Here is a 24,364-nt window from a genome sequence, read left to right on the forward strand (position 1 = left end):
AGCAAATCGGATGGACTCCCAGACACCCATCAGCCAATCAGGCGCTGTGGATGACTTACATCCTGTTTCAGCAACAATCAGTGTGATGGGTAATTAGTCAAGTAAATGTCTAATAACAGTAAAATGTCAGTAAAATAAACATTACATTTGAGCAATTCCTCCACTTAGGACAATTTAATTGGTGCATAGCCTGATTATAATTAGGGCCACACTGGCACAGATCAGCTGGATAAGTGCTTGTAGCTAATAGCTGTGTTCAGTAGTCACTGGTCAAAAGAGGGAGATCAGTATGTTTGCCACTGTGTCTCCCGTTTCCTGTGCTGGCATACCTCTGAGTTAACTCCACACATCTGCTCTGCACTCATTCCCCTTTCCATCTCAGTTTTTTTCCACCCTTCCCCCAAACCGTACAGCACTTCTAAAAAAAACACTCAAACTCAGACCCAGGGGGCGGAATGAGGGAGCCTGGGCAGTGATTAGCTCTGCAGCTGTCAGTTAGTGTGCTCTGCGTCCGGTAGGTCAGCTTGTAAAAGTGAGATAATGAGTCTACCTGTCAGCACTGGCTTTAAGACCCCTCTTCAACATGAAACAAGCAACATACACATGGATTGACTCAGGGAATGTACATAATAGAAGAGTGGATGGTGTGTGTGCGTGTGCGTGTGTGGTGTGGTGTGAGTGAGGGGAGTGAGTGAGTGAGTGAGTGAGTGAGTGAGTGGAGAGAGGAGAGAGAGAGAGAGAGAGAAGAGAGAGAGAGAGAGAAGAGAGGGAGAGAGTAGGTAGGTAGTAGGTAGAGGTAGGTAGGTAGGTAGGTAGGTGGGTCCAGTTGAAAGATTAGACGGTAATGAGCAGCAAGTCACCTCTAAAAAGAAAAGGGAAAGGTAGAACATTTGTCAAGGTAGAACATTAATCAATCGGACTCTCGTCAGATAGACAGGAAGACTGACATCAGTGGCGCGGAATGATGACGTGCCTTTCCTCAGCTTGTCAATGAGCCACCGCATCTTCTAGTTGAGCTGAACGGCTATCACTGCTTTCTCTTTGTGTGTGGTCGCCACTCATTTTTTAGTAGTAGTGAAGTAGTGAAGGAGGTAGGAAGAAGAAGCGAAAGAGGAGAGGGAAGAATTGAGAGGAGACCACCCAGCTATTACAGCCCTGACCACGTGCAGGGATCCCAAGACATAGCCAGCCACTGTGCGATAAATGTCACTGTGTGGGAGTGGTGATTGGAATACATCACTCTTTCCTTACAGTTTGTAGCCCACTGATGTTCCAATTGCTCACCCTGGCTAACCCTGCTGAGTGTGAGAGAGAGACACCTACAGTTAGGGTTGCAAAGGGAGGGTATATTAGGGGAGAGTGGGGTAAGTTGAGCCACCCTTGTTTCTAGGAAACCATACGCAAAATGTATCATTTGACCAAATATTTACGTAGAGGTCATCATTTCATGGAGTCTGTGAAGGAAGAAACCACATGGAAAAAGTGGTAAGCAACTTGGGTCCAAAAAACGGATTTTCACCAAGTCAAATTGATGTATTGTGTTAGAGGTTTCATGATGTTTGTATCTAAACTAAAGGAGATMATTTAAAGATTGTTCTATACATCAGTTGGGGACTCTATACGCTTCAATAAGAGGGCATAAAACTAGCATGAAAGTGCATCCTTGTAGCTGTGTGGGCTAATATAGTCAAAATGTTTGCCTGGGGTAAGTTTAACCAATGTCCATGGGGTAATGTGAGACAATGGTTGGAACAATGGCAAGTTCAAGTTACGCAAATTGAAGTGTTTCGCTGGGATCAATAACTTATCGCTGGGATATGAGGATGACAACAGGGCCCTGCCAATGTTCAAAGTGTTTTAAAAAGTACAAAGTGTTCGTTAGGTATTAAGCCTGTGTTTACACGATGCTTAAATGATTAAAACACAGAAAATCAATTGTGATTGTGTTGAATTGTGTTTGGGAAATAAAGATAAACGTGGTATTAAAAACGTAGTGGTAATATTTAATTCGGTACAGAAATGTGTAGGCGGCTTAACTTACCCTGTCCAGCTGCTCAACTTACCACATACCACGTAAGATGTGCCAAGAGACCACTTTTTTGGGACAAACTATGTTTTCAAAACTGTAATGTTAACATGAATTAAAAATTGCCATAGATAACCTTGTAATTACCAAAATTGCTGAAGATTCCAGTAACTTTCGGGGAAATTACTGGTAGTCTGACCAGTAGAGGTACAGTATGTACATGTTGAGAAAGCCAACTGTCCTGTTGGTCTGTTCTTTCAGACTATTTATAATCCCCCGATGAGAAGATGGGAAATCGCCACAGTACAGAAGCTCTCTGTTTCAGCCTCTCCATCTTCTAATAGTGAATCACTTCTTCCACATGTTTACTTAATTATAGCATCTCTACACTCGCTATTTTCCAGCTCATAGCTCACCCTCGTAAAATGTGGGTATGAGACAACATGTTCCCTAATCAAAAGGTGTTGTTGATTACATGATTTGGATGATCTGTAATGATCAGAAAGCATGTGCACGTGTGTGTGTGTGTGCACGTGTGTGTGTGTGTGTGCACGTGTGTGTGTGCACGGGTGTTTGGGGATGTAGGAGGATGATGTCACAGTCACAATAAATCAGGCTTAGAGCCAAAGCCAAAGCTTAGTAGTATGAAGAGAAGGTACTGGACCAAATGATCTCACTCCTGCCTTCTGGAAGATATTAGCTCTCTCTCTCTCTCTMTATATATACAGTATATACACAGTTGAAGTCAGAAGTTTACATACACCTGAGCCAAATACATTTAAACTCAGTTTTTCACAATTCCTGACTAGTAAAAATTCCGTTTTAGGTCAGTTAGGATCACCACTTTATTTTAAGAATGTGAAATATCAGAATAATAGTAGAGATAATTAATTATTTCAGCTTTTATGTCTTTCATTACATTCCCAGTRGGTCAGAAGTTTACATACACTCAATTAGTATTTTGTAGCAGTTCCTTTAAATTGTTTAACTTGGATCAAACATTTCACATAGCCTTCCACAAGCTTCCCACAATAAGTTGGGTGAATTTTGGCCCATTCCTCCTAACAGAGCCAGGTTTGTAGGCCTCCTACTCACACACGCCTTTTCAGTTCTGCCCACAAGTTTTCTATGGGATTGAGGTTAGGGCTTTGTGATGGYCACTCCAATACCTTGACTTTGTTGTCCTTAAGCCATTTTGCCACCACTTTGGCAGTATGCTCGATGTCATTGTCCATTTGGAAGACACAATTGCGACCAAGCTTTAACTTCCTGACTGATGTCTTGAGATGTTGCTTCAATATATCCATATAATTTTCCTACCTCATGATGCCATCTATTTTGTGAAGTGCACCAGTCCCTCCTGCARCAAAGCACCCCCACAACATGATGCTGCCACCCCCGTGCTTCACGGTTGGGATGGAGTTCTTTGGCTTGCAAGCCTCCCCCTTTTTCCTCCAAACATAACGATGGTCATTATGGCCAAAAAGTTTTATTTTTGTTTCATCAGACCAGAGGACATTTCTCCAAAAAGTACAATCTTTGTCCCCCTGTGTAGTTGCAAACTATCGTCTGGTTTTTTATGGCGGTTTTGGAGCAGTGTCTTCTTCCTTGCTGAGCGGCCTTTCAGGTTATGTCAAAATAGGACTTGTTTTACTGTGGATAAAGATGCTTTTGTACCGGTTTCCTCCAGCATCTTCACAAGGTCTTTTGCTCTGGTTCTGGGATTGATTTGCACTTTTCGCACCAAAGTACGTTCATCTCTAGGAGACAGAACGAGTTTTCTTCCTTTGCGGTATGACGGCTGCTTGGTCTCATGGTGCTTATACTTGCGTACTATTGTTTGTACAGATGAACGTGGTACCTTCAGGCGTTTGGAAATTSCCCCCAAGGATGAACCAGACTACAGGTCTACAATTCTTTTCTGAGGTCTTGGCTGGTTTCTTTTGATTTTCCCATGGTGTCAAGCAAAGAGTTTGAAGGTAGGCCTTGAAATACATCCACAGGTACACCTCCAATTGACTCAAATGATGTCAAATAGCCTATCAGAAGCTTCTAAAGCCATGGCATCATTTTCTGGAATTTTCCAAGCTGTTTAAAGGCACAGTCAACTTAGTGTATGTAACCTTCTGACCCACTGGAATTGTGATACAGTGAATTATAAGTGAAATAATCTGTCTGTAAACAATTGTTGGAAAAATGACTTGTGTCATGCACAAAGTAGATGTCCTAACCGACTTGCCAAAACTATAGTTTGTTAACAAGAAATTTGTGGAGTGGTTGAAAAACTAGTTTTAATGACTCCAACCTAAGTGTATGTAAACTTCCAACTTCAACTGTATATATATACATCAAATCAAATTTTATTGGTCACATACACATTGTTAGCAGATGTTAATGTGAGTGTAGCGAAATGCTTGTGCTTCTAGTTCCGACAATGCAGTAATATCTAACACGTAATCTAACAAATTCACAACAACTACCTTATACACACAAATGTAAAGGATCAATAAGAATATGTACATATAAATAGGCAAGATGCAGTAGATGGTATAGAGCAGTATATACATATGAGATGAGTGATGTAGGATATGTAAACATTATTAAAGTATGTAAACATTATTAAAGTGCCGTTATTTAGGGTGACTAGTGATACCTTTATTAAGTCAATTTATTAAAGTGGCCAGAGATTATTTGAGTCTGTATGTTGACAGCAGCCTCTCTATGTTAGTGATGGCTGTTTAACAGTCTGATGGCCTTGAGATAGAAGCTGTTTTTCAGTCTCTCGGTCCCAGCTTTGATGCACCTGTACTGACCTCGCCTTCTGGATGAATACGGGGTGAAACAGGCAGTGGCTCGGGTGGTTGTTGTCCTTGATGATCTTTTTGGCCTTCCTGTGACATCGGGTGGTGTAGGTGTCCTGGAGGGCAGGTAGTTTGCCGCCGGTGATGCGTTGTGCAGACCGCGCTACCCTTTGGAGAGCCTTGCGGTTGAGGGCGGTGCAGTTGCCGCACCAGGTGGTGATACAGCCCGACAAGCCAAATTTCTTCAGCCTGGTGAGGTTGAAGAGGTGCTGTTGCGCCTTCTTCACCACGCTGTCTGTGTGGGTGAACCATTTCAGTTTGTCTGTGATGTGTACSCTGAAGAACTTAAACTTTCCACCTTCTCCACTACTGTCCCGTCGATGTGGAGAAGGTGGGGTGCTCCCTCTGCTTTTTCCTGAAGTTCACGAACATCTCCTTTGCTTTGTTGATGTTGAATGAGAGGTTATTTTCCTGACACCACACTCCGAGGGCCCTCACCTCCTCCTTGTAGGCCGTCTCGTCGTTGTTGGTAATCAAGCCTACCACTGTAGTGTCGTCTGCAAACTTGATCATTGAGTTGGAAGCGTGCATGGCCACGCAGTCATGGGTGAACAGGGAGTACAGGAGAAGGCTGAGAATGCACCCTTGTGAGGCCCCAGTGTTGAGGATCAGCGGGGCGGAGATGTTGCTTCCTACCTTCACCACCTGGGGGCGGCCCATCAGAAGGGTGCATTCTCCCATCATCACCCAGGGCCTGAGCTTAATGACGAGTTTGAAGGGTACTATGGTATTAAATGCTGAGCTGTTGTCAATGAACTGTATTCTTAGATAGGTATTCCTCTTGTCCAGACGGGATAGGGCAGTGTGCAGTGTGATGGCGATTGCATCGTCAGTGGACCTATTGGGGCAGTAAGCAAATTGGAGTGGGTCTAGGGCATCAGGTAGGGTGGAGGTGAAATGCTACTTGACTAGTCTCTCAAAGCACTTCATGATGACAGAAGTCAGTGCAATGGGGCGATAGTCATTTAGTTCAGTTACCTTAGCTTTCTTRGGAACAGGAACAATGGTGGCCATCTTGAAGCATGTGGGGACAACAGACTGGGATAGGGATTGAGTGAATATGTCCGTAAACACACCAGCCAGCTGGTCTGCGCATGCTCTGAGGACGCGGCTAGAAATGCCGTCTGGGCCGGCAGCCTTGCGAGGGTTAACACGTTTAAATGTTTTACTCACATTGGTCACGGAGAAGGAGAGTCCACAGCCTTTGGTAGCGGGCCGTGTCAGTGGCACTGTATGTTCTATATAATATATATATATATATATATATATATATATATATATATATATATATATATAGAGAGAGAGAGTGCAGGTGTTCATCAAGGATCTCTCTGCACTTTGCTCTGTTCATCTTTCCTTCGATCCTGACTTGTCTCACAGTCCCTGCTGCTGAAAGACATCCCCTCATCAGGCCAGAGAATCTTGTTTCTCATGGTCTGAGAGTCTTTAGGTTCATTTTGGCTCCAAGTGGGCTGTCATGTGCCTTTTACTGAGGAGTGGCTTCCGTCTGGCCACTCTACCATAAAGGCCTGATTGGTGGAGTGCTGCCTTCTGGTTCTCCCATCTCCACAGAGGAACTCMGGAGCTCTATCAGAGTGACCATCGGGTTCTTGGTCACCTCCCTGACCAAGGCCCTTCTCCCCCTGATTCCTCAGTTTCACCAGGAGGCCAGCTTTAGGAAGAGTCTTGGTGATTCCATGCTTCTTCCTTTTAAGATTGATGGAGGCCACTGTGTTCTTGGGGACCTTCAATGCTGCAGATATTTTTTATTACCCTTCCCCAGATCTGTGCCTCGACACAATCCTGTCTCRGAGCTCTACACATAATTCCTTTGACCTCATGACTTGGTTTTTGCTCTGACATGCACTGTCAACTGTGGAACTTTATATAGACAGGTGTGTGCCTTTCCAAATCATGTCCAATCAATTTRATTTACCACAGGTGGACTCATTTCAAGGATGATGAATGGAAACAGGATGCACCTGAGCTCAATTTTGAGTCTCATAGCAAAGGGTCTGAATACTTATGTAAATAAGGTTAAAAAAAATCTAAAAACCAGTTTTTGTTCTGTCATTATGGGGTATTGTGTGTAGATTGATGAGGTAAGAATGTATTTAATCCATTTTAGAATCAGCTGTAACGTAACGAAATGTGGCAAAAAGTCAAGGGGTCTGAATACTTTCCAAAGGCACTGCACTTTCCAAAGGCACTGTGTATCCAAAGTGAATGACTGGAGCCAAATATGGACAACATCATAGACCTCCACTAGTTATTAAACCACTCTAAACCGCAGGGCTTGAGAACTTAAATTTCTTAAAATTCTGGAATCTTAAAAGCCTGGAATGTATTTTTCAAAGGTTCTACTATGCTTCCGATGTTGTTTCGTAAACGCAACACGCAACAATTTTACTAAGTTACAGTTCATATAACGGTTAGAGTTGAGGTTGGTCCTTCCTAGAGTGTTTGCTTGAGACTATTTCATTAGGCTGTAAGTAAACAGAACAGAAGCCCCAAGTTTAAAGCTTTTAGCCTCTATATTGATGTCAAGGTAAACAGGACTTGTTTGGAGAGCATTGTGTCTGAACTCAGCTCTGAATTTAAGCCTTTAAGAAAACCCTTGATGTGGATCAAACATCCGCTTGGCCAAGCCTCCTCAAGGCCTCTTCTAGGCCGCTCAAAGAAATGCTGTGATCAGGGAGACATTCTTCACACACTTGGCTGTCAACCAACTGGATTTTCAGTCAATTTAACTCACAAGAATGGGATTTGAGGATTTTCTCTATCTCGCCGCCTACTGCCGAATCCGATCCCCCTCTCTCTCACACACACACGTGTTTAGAGCTTGCAAGAAACGCTTTTCACTGTACGTGTGCGCTTGACATTAAAAACTTTTTCCAACTCTTTCTCTACCTCGACCACTTGAAATTCTTGGGAATTTTCGATAACACATCCCAGAGAAACTGGGCTTCTGTCTGGGTGACACAGTTTGACGGTTCTGCACTATTTGACAACCTTCGTAAATAAATAATCCAGAATGCAATAGAAAGAGATGTTGGCTAGCTAGCACACCTCTCTGAGCGACAGTAACCAGGATGCACCAGAGTGAGAGAAAGAAAATATAAAACAGACTCAAAGAAAATACAAAGTAATGAAAAAGCAGCCGTGAAAGAGAGAGAGAGGGTAAAAGAGAAAGAGAAAAAAAKAAGAGAGGGGAGAAAGAGAGGGAGAAAGCAAGGATAGAGAACGAGAGTGCTGCTGTGGACCACAGAACAGTAAGCCAGAGCCACGTCAGCACCCGCTCTTCCCTCCCCTCTGTCCGTCCCCCTCTGCCTCTCCCTCCATCCTGCCACCCCTTCCAGACCTATCAATTTTACTGGAGTAGGATTCCTGCTGAATGTGAGCTTGAGGTTTCCAAAATGGAAGAATTAGTATGCCTCTATGACTGTCTGCCCCTCACTTCTTCTTTTTTTCCCATTTTCTTCTTCTCTTCTTTAGTGTGTCTGAATTAGAAACAGAACGAGCTCCATCTTTATTCAATGCAGATGTGCACAGACGCGAGGAAGATTGTAAAGGGGGAGAGAGGAGAGAGAGAGAGAGAGAGAGAGGAGAAGAGAGAGAGAGAGAGGAGAGAGAGAGAGAGAAGAGAGAGAAGAGGCGAGAGAGAGAGAGAGGCGAGAGAGAGAGATAGCGAGAGAGAGAGCGCGAGAGAGAGAGATAGCGAGAGAGAGAGCGTGTGTTATGAGCTGAGGAGGCTGGTGGGAGGAGCTGTAGGAGGTCGGGCTCATTGTAACGGCTGGAATGGCATAAATGGAATGAGGTTAAACATGTGGGTTCCAGACGTTTGATCTCTTTGATACTGTTCCATTTATTCAATTGCAGCCATTACAATAAGCCCGTCCTCCTATTGCTCCTCCCACCAGCCTCCTCTGGTTCTGAGGTACGGCGTTATACAGAGCTGATCTTGGACATTGGAGTAGAAATATCAGCCACTCAACAATGATCGGAAGGCACTTCACTGTACTTGCGCACGTGACATTAAATCTTGTAAGGCCAACAGGCTTGAAAAAACCACTACCTTACAAGTCTATAGAGTTTGGCTAAAGTTCAATCCAAACACCCCACCAGAGCTGGGGCTTACTGAAGTGAATTATGGCGCATGAAGCACTGAGAGATCGTGGGAGAGGTGGCGGTGGGAGACTGTTTGAGAGCACGGCGTGCGTGTTTCAAGTTTCACAAGAGGAGTAGAAAGGAGGGAAGAGGTGGCCAGTTTTCCCTTCGCCTTAATCTCAACAGGATCCCTCCTCTCTTGCCTCTTGTAACGCCAGCGTTTCCTCTTGGGAAGCCCGAAAATTGGGTTGGAATTACAGAGAGACCCGGGCAGATGAGTCGAAGTAGAAGCCCGAATTGGGGTAATAAACTGCCGATCTGATCTCCAAGAGTTCTTGTCGGTTGTAAGAAATAACAGCTGATACGTTACATGAAAATAGACTAAAAATAAACGGCAAAATAATCACAAAATAGCAAAGTTGGGTCGGAGCTTGCATAACAGTAGCCATCTAGTACGGTCCCGTCTTTGATATCTATGAGTGTGTCGGGGCCTATAGTGGTAGGTGAGTCTTCACATTTGGCCCACCCAATCTGCAGTGCTGTAAACTATCATGTCATCACGACGCAATGGCCAATAAAACAGATAGCTAGTTGGAAGGGGAACAGAGGCGCGTGAGGGGATGAGAGGAATGGCACAGGTGGGAGGAAAAGAGACAGGTCTTTTGGGARTCTTACTGCAGTCAGGGACTTCCCAGCCAGGTTAGGACATTACACCAGTGTTTTACAGTCGTTTTATTTATGGACTAGGGGTCAACGAGTTCATCTGAGTCAACGCCCAAAGGTAGGGAAGAGGCCWTGAGCAGCCAATAGGAACAGACTTGGTAGAGGAGAGGCCACGAGCAGCCAATAGGAACAAACTTAGCTAGGTGGTATCTTTAGCATCCCACTGACAAGCATTGGATGATATTTCAGTAAACAAGGTCATCTGTACATCGGAGTAGTAGAGGACGGGACGATCGGAGGAGATAGTGAGGAAGACATGAAAGAGAGGAACAGGTATCATTTCAGTTCAAMGGTCAAAGGAGATCAACCAATTAGTGAACGGTCGTGGTCAGGTACTTACCAGGGTACAGTTGTTTGGTGGGGGCGCTGAGCTGGGCTTCTTTGGATACTCTGTAGGCCACATCGGCTCCTTTTGTTGACTTCCTGTGCGCGCAGAAACCTGTCGTTTTCGTAACGCCGTCAGGTAAACTGGGGAAATCTAAAATCTTCAAGAGGTCCGCTGGCTCCACTACAGAGGGAAAGAGGGAGAGACAGATTGTAGGTTGGACTCATATAAAGACACTCATTTCAAATTCAAGACTCACATCTCTCAATAATCACAATAAAGTATACCACAGCACAAAGCCATGCCACCCACAGCGGTAAAAGCCCCCCACAACAGGAGAGACTGTCAGTATCCATTCCAAGTAAACCAATTATTCAGGCTGTAGACAGATAAACAGATCCTCCTTTCACTAGCCATTAGCTGGGACCTGCTTAAAGTACAGTAGGGGCACTCCAGGCGCCTTCTTTCTGTTCACTCTCTTCTCTCTATCCAGTCCCCTCTGACCCCTATTCTCTCACTGACGAGACAGGGGGACAGGTATATGAACACCCTAAACTGTGAGAGTGTGTCTTACACTCTAACCACAGATCTAGGATCAGATTAATGTGCCCAATTTCCAAATCTTAACCATTAGGGGGTTTTAAAAAATATCCGTACTTGAATAAGGGATAAAGGCAACTTCTATGCCAAGTTTGTGGATGCTATGACGGACTAGAGCCATGACAGAGTCCATCCCTTCATCCACCATTCAATAAAGCTCCAGCTGCCTCCCGCTTCCTTCCCACAAACATGCGATTAGCACACTCTCAGACCGGGCCGTGGGGTTTCCTCCGGAGCACTGCAGGGGCAGGAAAGGTGCAGGAGCAGCACAGTTGTGTCAGGACCGGGTGTGACATTTTGGTTGAACCCGTGACCCTACGCATGCTTGCCAACATGACCCCAACAAGCCAAGAACAAAGAGCTGTGTCTGCAGACAGATGCTACACTGTAAGAAAGGAAGTCTTTCATCGACTTCATAAAATGAAGGCAACACATTTACGCAACGCCATTGAGTAAATGTGATGTCCTATTGAGTAAAAAAAAACTTGAATAAGTCGTTTGAATTTACACAAATAAAGTCCAGGGAGTTAACACTGGCCATCAAAATGCGTCGGATTTTCGAGATAATATGATTAAATATGAGTTGAAGTAACACAATTATTTAGTAAAGCCAAAATATAAGCGTTTCGCAAACATTTCATGTTAAACATTGTGCAACGTATTTGTTCATTCACAATTTGAACCCACTTTGTTGAGCACAGTGCCCAGTCCACCAGCAGTAACGGGGTCAAACTGCAAGCGTTACARGGTGCTGCATTTGCCTCTTGTCATTAAGAATAGCGACGGTGGGAATGGGTCGTCTCGTCATTGAACATCCGTGTGTTTGACGTGTTCGATTGCCTTTCATCATTAGCTATCACACCGCTTGGTTACAGCAAGCTGCTTATTAATACGAATATAGAAATCGACTTTTCTTTCTTCAGACATGCATACAACATTATGTCAAAGAATCACAAAGTAAGAAATGGTTGAATTACCCACAATCATCTGAAAATGAAGCCACGTGGCAAGTTGTTGCAAGAACTTCAAATGATTAAGTATAGAGAAATCGGATCAAATGTTTAGTAAATGAAATCACTTRAAAGAATTACTTAAATATTTTGGTAAAATGAAATGAACAAATCATTTGTTTACAGCGTACTGATGCTGCAATGTTCTCTGCCTCAAGGCTGCTGCCCAGAGCATAGAGCATAGGCCCAGTACTACTCAGAGCAGAGTCACACTGAAGGGATGGAGACAGGAGAAGGTATGGACCCATGTAGGGACTACATAGGGTCTAAGTGAGGGGTACAGGGTGGTCAATACAAAATGGAGGTGATTTGAAGGTAGTAAGACAATAGAAGGGACCGTTTATCGCAAGGTTTTAAGAACCAAAACCAAGGCAAAAGCACGTATTCTCTGGCGCTGCGTTTTCATTCTTGTGTTCGGATGAACCCACTCCAGCAAGGCTGCGAAAGGCTCTCTTAAATATGGCGAACACACACACACACACACACACACACACACACACACACACACACCACACACACACACACACACACACACACACACACACACACACACACACCACACACACACACCACACACACACACACACACACACACACACACACACAGGTAAAAACAGGGAGGATCGGGTGTCCGGTCAGCCAGGACCACAGACACTTAATCAGTCTGTTCAGAGCGGAGCTATCAATAGCCCCAACCATCTGAGAGAGAAAGGATGGAGGGAGGGAGCCCCACACCAGACTCTAGCTGGAGGTCATTACATAGGGCTCTCACGTGCAGTACAGATCAATCAAAATAAACTATTCCAGCTCTTAACAAAATTCCAGATTCAAACAGACCACGGACACACACGACCATCGATCACCGTCGCCCTCCACAGCTGTAGGGGGAATCGTTTCCTTCGTAACTTCCACATCGTCTACCGCCGACGATATCACTGCTTCACTGTCAGCTAGCTACAGAAAGCGTTGAAAATGTGAGCTCTGATCTGAATCTGGACAGGCATCTGACCCATATCACATGCAGCACGAACAATTACCCCACACATATGTAAACACACCTAACGACACTCACGGTAGGTCAAAACGCAGAGTGATACATACGGTATAAACACAGACAGAGAGAGAGAGAGAGAGAGCTCTTCCATATGGGTGTGCTGATCACGAAGAGGGAAATAAGTGGGAATGGAGTCAGATGAAAGAATGTGAACTATGTGATGATTCCCTATCCAACTCTCTCTCGCTCTCTCTCTCTCGCTATCTCTCAATTCAATTTCAATTTAAGGGGCWTTATTGGCATGGGAAACATATGTTTACATTGCCAAAGCAAGTGAAATAGATAATAAACAAAAGTGAAATAAACAATACAAAATGTATAGTAAACAAAAGTTCCAAAAGAAAAAATACATTTCAAATGTCGAATTATGTCTATATACAGTGTTGTAATGATGTGCAAATAGTTCAAATACAAAAGGGAAAATAAATAAACATAAATAATGGTGTTTGTTCTTCACTGGTTGCCCTTTCTTGCGGCAAAAGGTCAAAATTATTGCTGCTGTGATTGCACACTGTGGTATTTCACCCAATACATATGGGAGTTTATCAGAATTGGATTTGTTTTCGAATTCTTTGTGGGCCTGTGTAATCTGAGGGAAATATGTGTCTCTAATATGGTCATACATTTGGCAGGAGGTTAGGAAGGGTAGCTCAGTTTCCACCTCATTTTGTGGGCAGTGTGCACATAGTCTGTCTTCTCTTGAGAGTCAGGTCTGACTTCGGCGGCCTTTCTCAATAGCAAGGCTATGCTCACTGAGTCTGTACATAGTCAAAGATTTCCTTAATTTTGGGTCAGTCGCAGTGGTTAGGTATTCTGACACTGTGTACTCTCTGTTTAGGGCCAAATAGCAATCTAGTTTGCTCAGTTTTCTTTGTAAATATTTTTGTAGAATTCTGCATGCAGAGTCTCAATTTGGTGTTTGTCACATTTTGTGAATTCTTGGTTGGTGAGCGGACCCCAGACCTCACAACCATAAATGCAAYGGTTCTATAACTGATTCAATACTTTTTTGCCAGATCCTAATTCGTATGTTGAATTTTATGTTCCTTTTGATGGCATAGAAGGCCCTTCTTGYCTTGTCTCTCAGATCGTTCATAGCTTTGTGGAAGTTACCTGTGGCGCTGATGTTTAGGCTGAGGTATGTATAGTTTCGTGTGCTCTAGGCAACAGTGTCTAGATGGAATTTATATTTGTGGTCCTGGCAACTGGACCTTTTTTGGAACACCATTATTTTTGTCTTACTGACATTTACTGTCAGGGCCCAGGTCTGACAGAATCTGTGCAGAAGATCTAGGTGCTGCTGTARGCCCTCCTTGTTTGGGGACAGAAGCACCAGATCATCAGCAAACAGTAGACATTTGGCTTCAAATTCTATCAGGGTGAGGCTGGGTGCCGCAGACTGTTCTAGTGCCCTTGCCAATTCTTTGAAATATATATTGAAGAGGGTAGGGCTTAAGCTGCATCCCTGTCTCACACCCCGGCCCTGTGGAAAGAAATGTGTGTGTTTCTGTCTGCTGTTAATGATAATGCAGAGGATTTTCCCAAGGTTGCTGTTGACGCATATCCCACGGTAGTTAGTGGAGTCAAATTTGTCTTCACTTTTGTGGATTGGGGTGATCAGTCCTTGGCTCCAAATATTAGGGAAGAGGCCAGAGCTGAGGATGATGTTAAAGAGTTTAAGTATATACAATTGGAATTTGTGGTCTGTATATTTCATTTAGGATACCATCAACCCTACAGACCTTTTTGGGTTGGAGGGTTTGTATTTTGTCCTGTAGTTCATTCAATGTAATTGGAAAATCCAGTGGATTCTGGTAGTCTTTAATAGTTGATTCAAATATTTGTATTTCATCAAGTATATGTTTTTTTCTGTTTGTTCTTTGTTATAGAGCCAAAAAGATTGGAGAAGTGGTTTATCCATACATCTCCATTTTGGATAGATAAACTCTTTGTGTTGTTATTTGTTTAGAGTTTTCCAATTTTCCCAGAAGTGGTTATATTCTATGGATTCTTCAATTATATTGAGCTGATTTCTTATGTGCTGTTACTTCTTTTTCTGTAGTGTATTTCTGTATTGTTTTAGTGATTCACCACAGTGAAGGCATAGGCTCAGGGTTTTCTGGTCTCTATGTTTGGGTTGATATGTTTCTCAATTTTCTTCTTAAGTTTTTTCATTATTCATCAAACCATTTGTCATTGTTGTTAATTTTCTAAGTCTCTCTCTCTCTCTCTCTCTCTCTCTCTCTCTCTCTCTCTCTCTCTCTCTCTCTCTCTCTCTCTCTCTCTCTCTCTCTCTCTCTCTCTCTCTCTCTCTCTCTCTCTCTCTCTCTCTCTCTCTCCTCTCTCTCTCTCTCCTCTCTCTCTCTCTCTTCTCCTCTCTCCCTCTCCTCTCTCTCCTCTCTCCTCTCTTCTCTCTCTCTCTCTCTCTCTCTTCTCTCTCTCCTCTCTCTCTTCTCTCATTATCCAAGCCCTTCCCTTGCTTCCTCTATCAGCTGGTCCTCTACTCTCTTCCTGTCTTCAATCAGAAGACTCTTATTATCCAACCTCTAACAGAATTGTCTTTCCATCCAAACATGAGCATCACCAAAACCCAGCACAAGATCCCATTGCTAGGTGGGACATATTTGACTATCGCACCAGATGATTTTTACATAGCTGGGAGAAGGTGCAGTAACTTCCACCAACAYCCACCCATCACCTACCCCCTACCGCTCCTTGCCCACCCTCTCTCTAAGCCTGACAGCATGATACCTACGCACCCCTGCAAAAACAACCTACCACATAATAACAGAGCCTCTTGAAGCAGTTGAAGGGCCTAAACAAAGACACTGCCTTGTCTCTCATCATCTGCTCATAATGGAATAAGTGACACAATGCACCCACCAGCTGCAGGCCTGGGCAACTTCGGTCCTCGGGGGCCTGATTAGTGTCACACTTTTGCCTCAGCCCCAGCTAACACACCTGACTCCAATAATCAACTAATCATGATCTTCAGTTAAAAATGCAATTAGTTTAAATCAGATGTGTTTGCTAGGGATGGGGGAAAAGTGTGACACCAATCAGGCCCCCGAGGACTGGAATTACCCAGGCCCGATAGAGAATGACTATCACTGGCATTGCTGACTGACTGAAATGTGATAGCTCGTCTAAAATACCTCTACTACAGTCRGATAGTTCCCCCCTGTCAAAATGAAGTGAAACATAAACTTACATAAACAATAGTCAACTCCTTACAATTGAAAAAAAWTTGTAAAACAAAACTATTTTGAGAGACAATACCTCTGAAATCCTAYCCACATGAGTCTCCAGAGGACATTCTGTATCTACAAGAATAGAATACTCTGTGAATGCATGGACCTGCCGACTCAACCTTTTCTCTAKGGCCATTTGGGAATGCCGACCTGCCATTCCCATCCTGCTCCCTGTCAATCCCATACCACCACACTGTTTATCTTCGACCTGCCAACAGCCCACAGCCCGTCGGTCTCCCGGGGAACCCACAGCCACAAGGCCCATGGGAGGAGGCCTATATGGGCGGAGGTGGAGAGGGATGAAACCTCACGACAGCCACCACAGAAGAACACTGACAGATTGCTAGGGCCACTGGGCATCACATCAAGACAGGACTGTCACACACATAGACACACATGCACTCGCTCACGTAGTTTACACATGTGCGGGCACACGCCGATGCAAAGTCTCTTTCTATAAGTGAAAAAAAATCATGAAACATAGAGTAGAAAGTTGTCTGAAACACAGCAAAATATGTCAATCTGACCACTCACACACTCCTAGGCGTTCCTCCTTTCGTCATCATGAAACCCCACCTAACTCAATATCTTCAGGGCATCCCTCTCTCTCCTGATTACACAGTGGCGTCAGTCACTATAACCCTCAAGTCTAACTGATGTGAACAAAAATGACCGTCTGAAAACACCCAAACCCACTGAGCTCTCATAGTAACAACAGGCTTAGTTAAACACCCCAAATCACTTAGGACCTTGAGGTAGGAACTTCTGTATAGGCTAGCTACATCAAATTACTTAGGACCTTGTAGTAGGAGGTAGGTAGCAGACTACATTCAAATCCACTGAGTCACACTATGATGGCTCTACGTTCTTCTAGCCAGCGTTATGCCGGCGTGGTTTACAGTAATTAGTGTCTGGTGAATGTCGTGTGTCTTAGTCTGCCGTGTGTCTTCTAGCCATATCCTCCGTTCCTCTCTCCTCCCTGTCTCTGTTAAGTCCTCAGACAGTCACCATTCATCCAGACTGACCCCACTGCCGARCCAGGGCTCCCCACATCCATATAAGGACATAATCCAACACACTTCCTGCTGCTGGGCGTCATGTGAATATGGTAGTCAAGAGTTCAACTTTAGTTGACTTGCTGACGCTCAAAACCACTCCCCCACTGTTACCACAACTGAGCTAGGATAGCTATAGGTTCATCTAGCCCAGCGTCAGCACTACAATTTCATAGGGTTGTCTATAGTCTCCAATTACAAGATACTAGCTGGGRCGATACAGAGAAAACGAATCAGACCAAACTCTTTGGTCCTTTAAAAACCTGCTGTTTGTAAAATATGATGTTCTATAGCTTGGAAAATAAATAAATGTTACTCTGGATCACAACATAATGATGKTWGTTTCCAACATTAGGGCTGTTTCCCTAAAGGAGGTAAATTCGCTTTGTGTTTTGTTTCCTTGCCAMGTAACTAACGAGTGTCGCGATACTGGTATCGTCCCAGCCCTACAAGATACCAAATCAAAAAATAACCGGTATACGCATTAAAGGTCCCGTCCAACTCCACTCTGCAGTTCAAGAAGCCATAGCCATTTAACATGGTTATATCTAACCCCCTGAACTTAAAAGCGCGTGTCTGTCTGTTAGGCTTTGCTAGGCAGGGTCGGGTTGARAAGATTGTGGGGGGTTGGCTTTCCTTTCACTCAATTTTAAAGGCAGGAGTTTGTCTACTCTACACTGAGTCAATAACTACAATGAGCAAACAGCTAGTACGAGCCTACATTAGCAATTGGGAAATTAGCTACAAATAGCTAACAGCTACAGTGCTACAGTTAGCTAACAGCTCTGTACTTAGCAAACAGCCACAACATTTCACACTGACAGCAGCAATTAGCTGATGACTGCAATTACTTTKGAAAAAATGTGTGACCGGCTCCATTGGAGAGACAACTAGCCATGGGACTACCTCAGAAGTAGTACTATGGTACTGTAGCATATAAGTCTAAGTCATTAAATAATGTCTGGAATGACACCCTGTTCCCTACAGTATAGTGATCAAAAGTAATGTAGGCTATATAGAAAATGAGGCGGGGATGATGCCATTGTCCCGATACTTGTTAGTATAGACTGGTTGGTTGTTTAGCGACAAAACCGACGTGTGAGCAACTATGGGGCAAAACTGACTGGGTTGGCTTAGATTGTTGACAGCATGTAAAATATATTTAGTCTCCAGTGTTTATTCAAATTATAAATACACTTGCAGAATGAGCACTTGTTCCTCAAATACATTGCTACAGTTGTTGGTTAGCTAGCTAGTGATTTGTAGCCATATTACCATAGACGTGACATCGGTTACAACAACTCAAAACAAGACGTGGTATCAAGAACAAGATAAAATGAGCTGAAACGAGCTACCCACGATTCCCCACATGACAGCTTATTGTCATAGTTGCTAGCTAYCTGGCCTTCCAGAGACTTCCGCCGCACTGAAACACGCGCGTCGTTGTCGTGAGGTTGTCAGCTAACCGCTGTATCACGGCAAGGAAAGAAAACGCGAGACTTGTTCAGGAAAACAGCCCTTATGTTGGAAACAAACATCAATGTAGTGTCACCCAGAGTCACATTCATTTATTTCCTCAAGCTGTAGCACACAATGTTTTACTTACAGCAGATTTTTAAAGGTCCAAAGAGTTGTCTGCTTCGTGTTCAAATGTTTGCCATGGAAAAAATATTGCGATACTGGTATGGTCGCAGCCCTAATTGAAGATAGGGTATCGTTTCAGATTTAGGCTACCCAACATAGTTGTGGCATATCATGTGAACTACCGTCAGGACGTAAACGAAGACATTGTTGTGTAAGTCATCGAGCAGCGCTTGGAGATGAAAACGAGGAGGAAGGGGAGGAGGAAGTTTGGTTGCGATCAGCCAGCCGATGCTAACCATGTCATGAYCCCTGCGGAGGCCTGTTGGTTTTGCTAATCCTCTCTGGCACAAACTAATCCGATAAAAATCAGCAGCTTTTGGGGAGGAAGCCACGGTTATCAGGATACCCTCTCTCTTTCCCCTCCGCCGTAATCTCCCTTTTCCTCTCCCTCTATCCAGCCGTCTACTCCTTTCACAAATCTCTCCTCGTCTTTTCGTAATTTCCTCTCCTTCTTGATGGTTATTTTCTGCCTTGCTCTGATGCCAAGATGAGTCCTTGTGATAGAGGTATTCTCATCATTACATTGTGGTAAGCAGGATGGGGTGTCCTACCCTCCTACCACTACTGAGAGGGGGAGAGGGGCAATTAGCTGCTTACTGGACAGGAGGGAGAGGGAAGGTTGGTGACTTATCATCTCCTTCTGTCCAGAGAGTAAAAACCCTACATACAGAAAGATGTTTTATTTCAGTAGGCAGAAATGTTAGGTCCGCTGACACAAGCACTGTCTGCTAAAACAGCTGGTATGGTGAAACATCTAATGTGCCCTGCTGTTGCCTGGGTCTGATCAGTCAAACCTGTGTCTTGTACACAGGATGTGAATGAGACAACGTGTCATATCTGGAATGGGGTGCACATTGAGAGATCGGTTCTCGTTGATCTAATTGATGACAAGCAATGGCTAAAACAGCTTAGCCTTTATGACTCGAAATAAAATGAATAGAAGTTGTTCCACACATCTGTCCCATACGTGTGTGCACATGTTTTCTGCGTGCAGATGTGTGTTTAGCCCAATTCAACAGCAGTGGAAAAAAACTCAAGATCGGCAAACACACACACACCCAAACTCCGGTCACGCTTGCCTCACCTTCCTCTGACCTTCCTGAGGTAGCAGTAAACTACACCTAACTCACAGGTATGGCTGTCAATCACACCTTATTAAGCTGAAGTGTTTGTCTACTTAGCGTGACGGCTCCCTCCAGGGAGCAACATGACGGACCCCCAACTGAAGCCAGGGCCAGAGCGTTTCCCTTGGTAAACACGGGCTGACCGCAGCCCACACCTCCCAGAGAGGCGAGAGAGAGAGGTGCTGTTTGTGTGTGAAATTGACTGGGGCCGGGGCAGGGTCCAGGGATGTCTTACTCTGCGACCCAAAGAACTCGATAGATCTGTCATTATTCAATATGCTCTTAAACAAATGAGATGAATTGAGACTGTAATGATGCTCTGTCACCACCATCACCACCACAGGAAGTTGGATGCAGAATGGCTTTGCAACCATCAAACCGACCACTGGGTCATAGCTACAGTTACCACAAAGAAACACCACAGAGTAGGGCAGTCTGGAACATAGCGGGGAAAAGAGCTAGCTGACACACTATGACTGTAAGGGTCCAGGTGACACACACCTGTACCCTTACAGTCATAGTCCAATTCAACTGCCCTTCCCCCACAGTCTTCATCACAGATCAAATCAAGAGCCTGACTGTTTCACATAGTAGCGCTGAGCGATTAGCGCTTTTGGAGGTTGGTTTGAATCCGATTTCAATTGGTTGATTTTTTACATTAAATGCGCTATGCATTATGTGGGTTGAATGCTGTAACAACACAGAATAAAACAATGAATGAAAGTCCCACGATGGTAGCGACTGCCCATTACTGCTTATCACTTATTAACCATAGTTTATTCACATTACTTTACTTTAATAAACTAATGTCAGTTGTTGTGTACCGGTATATTACATTTGTTTAATTTGATGACTTTATTATTTAATTTCAAGTCATCTCATCTCTATAGAGCTGCTGCCTATCTGTCTGACTAAATCACTATTTTAGTAGTTCTTCAAAGCGAATAAGGCATACTTTTATGACTGCTAAATAACAAACTATCAATCACTTCAGAGGTGTCAAACTCATTCCACGGAGAGCTCAGTGTCTGCAGGTTTTTTGTTTTTTTCCTCTTTCAATTAAGACCTAGACAACTAGGTGATGGGAGTTCCTTACTAATTAGTGACCTTAATTCATCAGTCGAGTACGAGGGCGGAGCGGAAACCCACAGACACGCGCCCTCCGTAGAATGAGTTTGACACGTGACTTAGATCATGTATTTTCTGGTAGAGATACCTACGAAGCAACTGCTCTCTGTAGCGCTCAAATATACGCATTCCTCTGTCTCCTCTCTCCGTGTCTGCCCCACACTAACCTAACATWGCAGGTGTAAAAGAAACACACAGACCGGACGGTCAAAAGTTGTAGTTAATTAACACGTTTTTCTGCGCTAAACTATGTAGAATATTGGCGTGTTGGAAACTACAACTCCCTACGACATCACACAGTTCAGGCTTCAGCTGATTTATCTCTACAGAAACTGTGCAATGTGCGCATTGAGCTTACAGAAGAAGAAAAAAACGACTTCAATGGAATTCAAATAATTGAACCTAAGTTGGCCGATTAGTTGTTTAAAAAAACGAAAAATAACCGACATCTCAGTGAATTGCTCAGCACTACTACATAGCTTCAGTAAGTTAAGTCAGAAAACCTCTGAGACTCCTGATCAGACCCTTATGGTACATCACCATCTGCTGAAGAGGCAGTATGAGATCAGAGGGATGTGACTGAGGCAACAACCCTCTCTCCATTTCTCCTCTCTTCCCCTATCTCCCACTTTCTTCCCTCTCCTCCTCTCCTTTTACTGTGCCTGCAGTTCCCAAAGGCTGATATTGAACTCGTGGGATGCTGTCTGTCCATCTACTCACACTCTCTTATTAGTCACTTCAAAGAAGCCCTTCATGGTACTGTTTAAGTAGCGTGTGTGTGAAGAGACCTTTTTTGTTGGACATTTTTATAGATCTGTTTTGTCAGACATGGGTTGGTTTAGGGAGGTACTCTAGCATCACTGTAAGGGATAATTTCCTCATCAAGTAACTGCAAGTGAAAATGAATTAACATGAGAGAAATAAAACATCACATTTCTTCCCCCTGTTCACTGAGAAGAGGGCTTGATGTGGTTGACAACCCTTCTCGGCTCCCTCGCTCTCTCCCTCCTTCTCCTGGCCTCCCTTCCTTGTTCTCTTTATTTCTCTGTTTCTTTCTTTCTCTGATTTCTGCCGGGTGCCCCTCGTTTCACCACATCTCCACACACACACACACGCGCAACGACCCCCCCCCACCACACACACACCAAAGTCCATTCAGAGTGACTCTAGTTCATTCAATGTGGACCGTCTCGTCCCCTGCTGGGGGAGCAGGCCAGGCAGCAGGCAACAGGTCTAGTAAATCAGGGTGAGTTCTCTACAGAGCGGGAATCAGGATTAACATTCTTCTTTCTTGCACTGGTTAGCGTCCCAAACGGCACCCTATTCCCTAAATAGTGCACTACTTTTCACCAGATAGCCCTATGAGCCCTGCTCAAAAGTAGTGCACTAAATAGGGAATAGGGTACCACATAGGACGAAGCCTAGTTTCTCCCCTCCCTTCTCCTGCAGGCTGGTTGAACCAGGCTGCAGGCAGTGAGGCACATGCTTGACCTCGCACTGAGGACAAAGAGCAATTAGCAGCAGTGTGGAGTCTGTCTCTGTATCTGACCCTCCATCCACCCGCCTGTCTGTCCGTCTGTCTGCCCGTCGCCTAGAAACCAGGGCAGCGAAAACAACCAGGGCAGAGTGGGAAACTGAACTTCCCCCTCCTACAGCGCAGCTTCCTAGATGGGGAGTGACGGTGGGTGGGTGGGTGGGGGGGGCTATTTGGAAATCAACTCCTATCCAACTCTTATCAAACTGTTACCAAACTTGGACGGATGCCAGTAGTGGCACGTAGATCTAGACACTGAGCCTTATAAGGGGAAAGGACTGATGTGACACATAGTACATCAGGATATTTTGGCTCGTGTTTAATTAACCCTCAAAACACAGACACACACGCACAACCATGCAAAAACACACACGTGCGCAAACACACACACACACACGCATTAAAAAAACACTCAGCTGCCGTCCCGACTGACAGGTAGTGATCAGCAGTGACCTGAGGGTGTTGGCTTGGTAACCATATGACTCGCCCCTAAGATTAGCCTGCAGTCATTACATCCACTACATCCATTACAGCCGTCTACATAAACACACTGACAGGACACACACGCATGCACATACGCCCGCATACACTCAAGCTCACACACACACACGCATGTGCACACACACACACTAATCTCAGCTACATTACACCCATTACGGCCCACTACATAGACACAATGACAGGCTCACACTCTCTCACTCCTGCTGACACACACACACTAACGTCAGCTCCATTGAACCCATTGTGCATTACAGCAGCCTGCCTGATTTTACTGACCATTTGCGTACCTCTGAACCGATCCCTGTTGTGTTAGCTACCCCATCTCCCTCGCTTTCTGTCTCTGTTTCTTTGTTTCAACTCAATGTTTCTGTCTCTCTCTCTCTCTCGCTCACACACACACCCATCACACACCGCACACGCTCACCGAAACAATACTAACAGGAAACAGACACATGCATAACATAAACAAGGCAACGGTAAACATGTCATCCCCCACGAATGATGGAGCTTCCCACCCCCCTTGGGCCAATTGAGATATCGTGTGTGACTGACACATTTCAGGTATCGTGTGTGACTGACACATTTCAGTCATCGTGTGTGACTGACACATTTCAGCTATCATGTGACTGACACATTTCAGTTATCGCGTGTGACTGACACATTTCAGGTATCGCGTGTGACTGACACATTTCAGTTATCGCGTGTGACTGACACATTTCAGTTATCGCGTGTGACTGACACATTTCAGTTATCGCGTGTGACTGACACGTTTCAGTTATCGTGTGTGACTGACACATTTCAGTTATCGCGTGTGACTGACACATTTCAGTTATCGTGTGTGACTGACACATTTCAGTTATCGTGTGTGACCACAGACTATTCATTACATTGACCAGAAAGAGGCCGCGCTAACAAAGAAAATAAATGTCTTAAAATGTTCAGGAGTTAGCCTGGGTACCAGTCTCTTTAGTTAATCTACTTCCTTTACTCCATGTCATGTGCCAAAGAGACTGGCCTTCAGGCTCGGGTGGTATAACGTATAAACCGTGTAGTGGGGTATTTGGAAATGGCCACGGGATGGTTTTTCAATACCGTCATATTGAAAACATAAGTAAATGAGTTTACAACGAAAAAGCAAGTTATTTTTTTGGGCAAAAAAACATTGCATTTGTAATATTTGTCATAGAAAGGATGTAACCGGCTACATTCCCTAATGTTTTGCTGAGAAAAGTTGTCTGGCTACACCGAGAAAAGTACCTGAGAAAAGTAGCTACACATCCATCAGAACGCCCGTTCTTGAATTCGCGTCCGAGTGGAGAAGTGCAAATGAAGCAGAAAATTGTTTCATGCTGAGCAACAAAATATTTCCTAAGCATTTTAAAAATGAAGAATTCTGCATTTAGGGCGACCCCCTAAATTGA

General features: G+C 44.2%; 1 protein-coding gene across 1 annotated transcript in view; it reads right to left on the reverse strand.

The window, feature by feature from the left end:
- Window positions 1-24,364, reverse strand: part of LOC111963846 (collagen alpha-1(V) chain-like) — a 157,004-nt gene that overhangs the window by 108,306 nt on the left and 24,334 nt on the right. Inside the window, 1 exon segment of the mRNA XM_023987395.2 lies at window positions 10,058-10,225. Within this exon segment, the coding sequence (XP_023843163.1) occupies window positions 10,058-10,225 (168 nt within the window).

The sequence above is a fragment of the Salvelinus sp. IW2-2015 genome, linkage group LG5, assembly GCF_002910315.2.
Source record: "Salvelinus sp. IW2-2015 linkage group LG5, ASM291031v2, whole genome shotgun sequence".
NCBI lineage: Eukaryota > Metazoa > Chordata > Actinopteri > Salmoniformes > Salmonidae > Salvelinus > Salvelinus sp. IW2-2015.